The sequence below is a fragment of the Bufo gargarizans genome, chromosome 1 (genome assembly GCF_014858855.1).
Source record: "Bufo gargarizans isolate SCDJY-AF-19 chromosome 1, ASM1485885v1, whole genome shotgun sequence".
NCBI lineage: Eukaryota > Metazoa > Chordata > Amphibia > Anura > Bufonidae > Bufo > Bufo gargarizans.
In genome coordinates this window covers 738,045,924-738,054,460 of record NC_058080.1, presented here as the reverse complement: position 1 = coordinate 738,054,460, position 8,537 = coordinate 738,045,924, and the positions used below count along the sequence as shown (strand labels likewise).

The window sequence follows — 8,537 nt, the reverse complement described above, 5'->3', positions numbered from 1 at the left end:
TGATCATAGCCTTTGTCTACAGACAAGGGGAGACCAGTATCTCTAAGGCAAGTCCTGTAAGTTGGTCGGTGCGTTCTGTCCCGTAAGTTGGTCGGTGCGTTCTCCATGGATCGGACATTTTTCAGCACATCCCACAGATGACGATCAACTTGAGATCTGGGCATCTGGAGACGGGTCATCACCTTCATCTCTACTTGGTGGTACATGTCACATCCACATGATGCCAGAAGATGAAGTTTTTAGAAAAACATTGCCCAGAGCATCGTACTGCCCTCACCAGCTTGTCTTCTTCCCATGGTGCTGTCTGTCCCCCAGGTACGTGGCTCGCACATGCACTTCGCCATCCACATGATGTAATGTGATTCTTCAGATCATGTTTATTCTACCATTGCTCCTTTTCAATGCTCAAGGGCTCATTGTGGGCAACTCAGCACAGGTGGTGAGGAGCAGAATATTGTTATTTCCCCCGATAACTAAACTAGAAGATCTACAGGAGGCAATGTATTTATTCACTGTGTGCTTGTGTCTCCACAGATGGATCCAGGAGGAGAAATCCACCAGAGAGATGTCCCCGTCCTCTGTATTCCCAGGACTGTCCAGATGAGAAGGTCCCAGAGAACCCTCAGGTAGACGGAGCTGAGCCCTATACACATCTATATAGGGGGGTCCTGCAGACATAGAGGGGTCATAGATTGTGGGGGTCTCTTCTGTGGATCTGTTAGATTTCCCACCTGTCTGCTGTATTGTACTGAATTCTTACAGATGACAAATCAGGGGGAAGATCTGACTGATATTAAAGTGGAGGATGAAGAAGAGTGGATGATGGGCGATCCCCCGTGTAAGAGTGAGGTGGAGGAGGACATTCCAGGAGATGTCACCACAGGTATGGAATCATGAATGGAGAAAGTGACTTCAGATTTTGATGATGTCTTCTCCTTATCCAGCTGACATCTGCCGACCATATGACTTCCCCTCTTTTTTGCCCCGTCCCTTAGACAGAATGTGACCGTTATTTCTTTAAACTCCCTTTATGACAGAACGCCAAAGAGAACAGCAAAAAACAAAACAAAATGAGACAATAGCTGGGCTTTTTATGTTGTTATAAAAATAAAAGCTAAACAATATGAAATGTACAACTCATGTCACAAAACACAAGTCCTCGTACGGCCACAGACAAAAATATAAATGTTTTAGGTCTTGGAATATAACAATAAGAATACAAAAAAAAGGTCATTTAATGACAACCAGCCTAGTCATTAAGTGGTTAAAGCTGTTTGGTTGTTGTGTCTGTTCCTTCCTTCCGGTGCACTCCTGTCCTCAGCTCCGTGATTATCAGGAAGCTCCGATGTCACATGTGATTATTGTACAGACACAGACGTCTCAGTGATGGTCACTGCACTCACAGGACACGTCATTATCTCCACCGTCTTAATTCTTGATAGGACCCTCGTTCCCCTTAGAACATCCTGAGTTCTTAGTGTAATGGACCCAACAAGGTGCTGGAGACCTTTATTACAGGTTCTGATTGATGACCTCACTCTGTCTATTCCACTGCATCCTGAAGATGTCTATAAACCGAGATCTGGTGACTGTGCGGCTATAAGGCTATACAGACCACATTGTCCGTGAATTCAGCCTGAGATGTGTGCTTTACCTTGTGACAGAATATTTTGCTCAATGTAGATGTTGCTCATGATCAGGTTCTCAGATGATCACAGCCTTAACCCTTTGAGGTCATGACGATTTTCCATTTTCGTTTCTCACTCTGTGCCTTCCCAGCGTCCATCTGTTCCTTAAGTGACATGCTCCTCTCAGTGTACCTCCTCCCCCACTGCTGCTGTCTCACACAAGCTTAGTCCAGGCTGCAGTAAAATAACAGGAGCTGTAATTACACACTGAACCTGCTGCTGGAGGATGGAGGATCTCACTGCAGAACCAGGGAGACTGCATCTTGTACTGAGCAGTGTGAGTTTTTCAGCAGCAGGTACTGACTTAACCATTATCCAAGTTAGGCTTCAAGACCTGTTTAAAATGTCGGACACTGACTTATAGGATAACTACCTATCAGGAATAAGGACCGCCTTATTCCTAGTTATTATAATGTTTGCTGTGATAATATATGTTTTATGGTTATGTGTTCTGGTGTGATTCACATATATATACAGTATGTATTTGTGTATTTGTGTTGCCAGGCCAGCAGCCATTGATGAATTGGCTTAAGGCTGCATATAGGCCAAGATGTCTGCCTCATACCTGGGAAAACAGCAGCCTGCTCCCCAGGGGGTAGTTAGTGCAGAGATGCTAACGAGGATTGTCCCTTTTGCTGGTCACACTCGGGACAGGGGACAGCAGACTCCCGCGCCTTGTGTCAGCATTGGGGCTTCCTAACCAGAGCATGAACCATAATCCGTAATCCTTCATAACTTGTTCAGGCGGGATCGGATGTCCCCAAAATCAAGCTCATCATATCTGGTATGATGGGAGCATCGCATGGACACCAGACATGGCGTATCAACTCGCCTTTATCTTCTTAAAATAAGGATCTCACCTTCCGAGCGTCCTGGACGTGTAGCGTTTGATATGCTAGGACTTGGAACGATGTGATATGAATTATGAAGAAGGGCTGGGGTCTGTATCTTCACCGGGGCAACTGGGAAACTTTATTTTTGATATTTTCATACCTGTTCCCTAGTTGGCCAGGGGGCTGGCTGCATGGGTAATAGGGCTGCACAATATGGGAATTTTGTGTGATTGGGGCCCTAAAAATTGCGATAACCATATGCGATGCAATATTTTAAGGGAATTGTGCTAGAGGTCTATTTGCTTGGATTTTCCCATATGAGCCGCTGACGCGGCTGGGTATGACATAGTTATGGGGGATCTGTGGATGATGCGCTGTCATGGGGGATCTGTGGAGGACGCTGTCATGGGGGATCTGTGGAGGACGCTGTCATGGGGGATGTGTGCTATGACACATAGGGCCATGAGGGGGCCAGCATAAGACAGACATATAGCATCTTATGCTGGTCCCCCTCATGGCCCTATGTGTCTCCTCATGTGTCCTAAACTGCGCACATAACTAGCTTTGTGTGTAAATATTACTGTGTAAAACAAGCTCTCTCCTATTGATAACATGGCCAGCCTCTGTACTCACTGTCACTATGAATGCACTGCAGCGAGCGGGCCGGTCGGTGCGTGACTGACGTCACTTAGTAATGCTCCTCCCACTTCAGGAAGCAGGAGTGTTACTAAGTGACGTCAGTCACGGTCCGGCCGGCCCGCTCGCTGCAGTGCATTCATAGTGACAGTGAGTACAGAGGCTGGCCATATTATCAATAGGAGAGAGCTTGTTTTACACAGTAATATTTACACACAAAGCCAGTTATGTGCGCGGGGCCATATCGCGATTCGATTAATTTTGCAATATATCGTGCAGCCCTAATGGGTAATGAAGCTTGGCCCCTCAGGCCTGCCCCTGGAGGAAAGGCATAAACGTGCAATCCCTGGGAGATCCAATAGAATTTGTTTTTGCACCATTACTCTGCCCAAATCTCCTGGGAGGAAATGACTTTTACCACACAAATGTTAAGTATTAGAACTTTCTTTGTTTTCTCCTTTTTATTTTACAATTGTTTGCCATTTATGTATGTTTCTTGTTAATTATTTTTTGTAACCAAGTACGGTCTATTTTTTATACATTAAACCTAAAAGTTTGATGGTTTGTCTTGTAACCTTAAGAACCTGTTAGCTCCATGAAGAGTGTGTGTGCAGTCTAAGGCCAAATGCACACGGCCGTGAGCGGTCCGTGGAACCACGGGCTGGATTCCTGCTGAGAGCAGGAGCGCACGGCGTCATTGGTTGCTATGACGCCGTGCGCTCCCTGCTGCCGCCTCAATACAATAATACACTGGTATGATCTATACCAGTGTATAACTGTACTGTGGCGGCAGCAGGGAGCGCACGGCGTCATAGCAACCAATGACGCCGTGCGCTCCTGCTCTCAGCAGGAATCCAGCCCGTGGTTTCACGGCCGTGTGCATTTGGCCTAAGGCTGTATGTTGTTTTTCAGTAGGGCTTGCTATTGTGTGGGTGTCTGCTTGTGAGTGGAACACTCAGGGGTGTCCTGTCGACCTTATAACTGATGGGTGGTGGCAGTGAAAGTTTTGTTTTAGTGTGTGGATGTGCTTGCAGGCTTTAGGTGGCGATTTATGCTCAAGTTACGGCCCGGCGTAGGGCATAACAGCATGTGAGAGCGTTAGGTGAATCGGCCTGAAGGTCTTGGGCAACCCTTGTCGCGTGACGTGGTGGGCTGGTCTGGTCCCCGGTACGTGACACTACCATACATCTGGTGGCATTAGAGGCAGAGCTGGTTTATACCATATATCCAATAATGGCCTAATAGGAATGTTATAGGTTTGTCCACTCTGTAGTTTGAAAAATAATCACAAATTCCAATTTTTATTTTCACAGAGAATTCCAGTAAAAATATTAAGAGCAAAGCTATATTATCACTAAATTATAAAGAAGAAGATGATGTCCTGCAGCACTCCTCAGGAGAAAACCTAATTACCATTAATGTGCACCCAGGATTTCACAGCACAGATCTGTCATATAATCCCCCTCACCATGAGGAATCTTTTACTGACCAATCACAGATTGTTCCCGCAAGTACAAGTCAGAAAGGGGATAAAAGGTTTCAGGGTGGTAAAGATTCTACAGAACAATCAAGACTTTCTACACACAGAATTCACACAGCAGAGCAGAAATGTGGGAAAGGCTTTACAGATAAATCAAAACTTGTTACACATAAGAGAATTCATACAGGAGAGAAACCATATTCATGTTCAGAATGTGGGAAATGTTTTACATATAAATCAGATCTTGTTAAACATAAGAGAATTCACACAAGAAAGAAACCATATTTATGTTCAGAATGTGGGAAATGTTATACAAGTAAATCATATCTTGTTAAACATAATAGAATTCACACAGGAGAGAAGCCATATTCATGTTCAGAATGTGGGAAATGTTTTACATATAAATCCAGTCTTGTTAAACATGAGAGAATTCACACAGGAGAGAGGCCATATTCATGTTCAGAATGTGGGAAATGTTTTACATATAAATCAAAACTTGTTATACATGAGAGAATTCACACAGGAGAGAAGCCGTATTCATGTTCAGAATGTGAGAAAAGTTTTACAGATAAATCAAAACTTGTTACACATAAGAAAATTCACACAGGAGAGAAACCATATTCGTGTTCAGAATGTGAGAAATGCTTTACAGATAAATCAAAACTTATTACACATAAGAGAATTCACACAGGAGAGAAACCATATTCATGTTCAGAATGTGGGAAATGTTTTACATATAAATCAGATCTTGTTAAACATAAGAGAATTCACACAGGAGAGAAACCATATTCATGTTCAGAATGTGGGAAATGTTTTACATATAAATCAATTCTTATTAAACATGAGAGAATTCACACAGGAGAGAGGCCATATTCATGTTCAGAATGTGATAAATGTTTTACAGATAAATCAAAACTTGTTACACATAAGAGAAATCACACAGGAGAGAAGCCGTATTCTTGTTCAGAATGTGAGAAATGTTTTACAGATAAATCAGATCTTGTTACACATAAGAGAATTCACACAGGAGAGAGACCATATTCATGTTCAGAATGTGAGAAATGTTTTACTACTAAACAGAAACTTAAGAAGCACCATAGAATTCACACAGGAGAGAGGCCATATTTATGTTCAGAGTGTGAGAAATGTTTTACTACTAAAGATAAACTTAAGAAGCACCAAAGAATTCATACAGGAGAGATGCCATATTCATGTTCAGAGTGTGAGAAATGTTTTTCTACTAAAGAGAAACTTAAGAAGCATCAGATAATTCACACAGAAGAAAAGCTGTTTTGACGGAGGAGAAACTTTGGGCTTTAAACATGGATTTAAAATTATATTTTTTAATATGGGAAATGTTATAAGATCAAAAAAGAATTTTAAACCAATGCTATTCACAGACTAGTAGTGCAGCACTGCGGGAGAGTCCAGAGTGCCATGGGGCGAAGTAACGACGCTCTATTTAATAGTTTTATATTGTATATGGACATATTAATATTTCATCTTCATCCAAACAGTATTTACAGATAAAAAAAAATCTTCCATTTGCTCCACGACAGCGTCACCATTGTCACTGACAGACATTGTCTTCTTTGCTCATATTATACTTTCTCCTAGCGCTGTGACATTCATTGCCCCTACAGACTAACCCTCCTAACCAGTGATATTGGTGGCATCCAGCTCACTAATATTGCCTCAGATCTGGATAGATTGGAGGCTTGAGCAGAGAAGTGGCAAATGAGGTTTACCACATTGCCCAGCTAATTCAGTTTAAAATACTAGCCACTACATATAAGGCCGTCCACAATCTGCCCCCCCCCCCCCCCCCCCCCGCAGGCGGAACATCGCACTGCTGGCTGTGGGAGGAACGCCAAGAGCCCAGGAATTGGCCTCCTGTACCACCAGCAGGCACGATGTGTGTGTGGGAGCGGGTCTTCAAGGAAGCAGGTAAGTATTTCATTTTTTTTTTCTTTTTTCTGTATGTGGATAGGGCACAAGAGGCCACAACAATGTGAGGCGGTATGAAAGTGGGCATAACTTCAATTAGGGGGTGCAAACTAGGCAAACCTACTTTGAGTGGGCACAAAGACGGGCTCAACTACTGTGAGGGGTACAGAGGTGGGCATAACTACTGTGAGTGGACACATGGATGGGCATATCTACTGTGACATGCACAAAGGTGAGCATAATTACAGTGAGGGGCCACAAGGTGGACATAAGTATTGTGAAGGCTACAATGTGGGCATAACTACTGTTAAAGGGAACCTGTCACCAGTTTTATGGTGTCCTAACTAAGGGCAACATAAATAAGTGACTGATTCTCTTCAAAATGCTGGGTCACTTTCTTTAATTGACCAAGTCAATCTGCCAACATCTTGTATTGAAAAGCTCCAGCTGATAATGATGAGTCATGAATATTCATGAGCTCCTGACTCTCCCCGCCCACCTGCTGCTGAATGACAGTTTGTTTCCATATGAATCAGCAGCAGGTGGGCAGGGAAGTGGCTATAGCTCTCAATTAAATATACGCTGGACTCACTGACATCACGCTGGACTCGAATCAGCTCATTAGCATGTGGCATCTTTGTGTGTGTATTATGAGGTAACCATCTGTCACACCAGTAAGTGAATACATCTAAGGCACTTTGTAGTAGTTAATGATTGTATATAATTAGTTAGATTATAATCAAATATCCACATGACAGGTTCCCTTTAAGGGGCACAAGGAGGGACATAACTACTGACGGGCACAAAGATGGGCATAACTTTAGTGAGGGGCCACACAGAGGATATAACTATGAAGGGGGCACAATGTGGGCATTTATGCTGTAAAGGAGGCAAAATGTGGGCATAATTACTGAGACGGTGCACAATGTGGGCATTAGTACTATGTGGTAGCACTAAGAGTAAATGCCCCAGATGACCCTATTATTTATTCAGAACAGATTACAGGAAATTAACCGTAAATTCACTAGAAGAGGTTACCCCCCACAACTAATTACAAAACACCAAGAGAATGTCCAAAGGATGCCCAGACGAACATTAATCAAGAATGACAGAGACAAGAAAGATACATGTAGAATTCTATTTGTCTCCAAATATTCCCCCCTTAGCAATAAGGTTGCGACTATTATTGAGAAGAATTGGGGACTACTAACTCAAGCTTTCCCGGGTATACCAGAGTTGAAAAATCCCCCACTTCTTTCATATAGGAGGGGTATGAACATAAGAGACAAATTGGTTCATGCAGACTCCATCCCCCGACTACGGTTGCCTCCTAATAAAACGGGTTGCTTTCCATGTCTGTACTACTACCACTGTAGCAGTATGATTAGGGGCAACTCATTTGTACATCCTCATACAGGTACCACATCAAAGAGTTTTACACATGTAATTCAACATATGTTATCTACATTCTACAATCCCCCTGTGGACTTTTATATGTGGGTGAGACCACTCAAGAAATTTAAAAGAGACTTACGCAACACAAATCAAAGATCCACAAATCTGTCATGGAACTGTAATGACCGGCGTCACACACAGGGAGGAACACAGGGAAAGCCCTGCCCAAGGGAGAGGGAAAGGTGGTGACCCCTAACTCTCCTTGCGGCTGGCACCTGACTGCCCTGACGTCCCTAGACGGGTTCCTCACCCGTGCGGCGATCACGTGCCTAAACCCTGGCTTTCCCTGAAATGAACCCTAGATAATGAACGGGCCGGTGGGATCGCTAGTCCTCACCACTGCACTAAGAGGGAAACACCAGGGAGAGGACAGACAAACACAGACAAACATAAACACCCAGGTGGACGACAACAACTGTCCACAAAGGTCCAACAGGGATCCGGAGGGTAGCGTTCTAAAGCAACAATCAGAACGCAGCAACACAGCTCCAGTGGGTC

The 8,537-nt window shown here is 43.6% G+C and overlaps 1 protein-coding gene across 1 annotated transcript; it reads left to right on the top strand.

The window, feature by feature from the left end:
- The first annotated feature begins 230 nt into the window (after positions 1 to 230).
- On the top strand, positions 231 to 6,191 carry LOC122930376 (zinc finger protein OZF-like). The gene is made up of 3 exons (XM_044283733.1): positions 231 to 315; positions 830 to 883; positions 4,471 to 6,191. Exons 1-3 carry the CDS (start codon positions 231 to 233, stop codon positions 5,931 to 5,933), a joined length of 1,602 nt encoding a protein of 533 aa, XP_044139668.1. The 3' UTR covers positions 5,934 to 6,191.
- Positions 6,192 to 8,537: the final 2,346 nt, after the last annotated feature.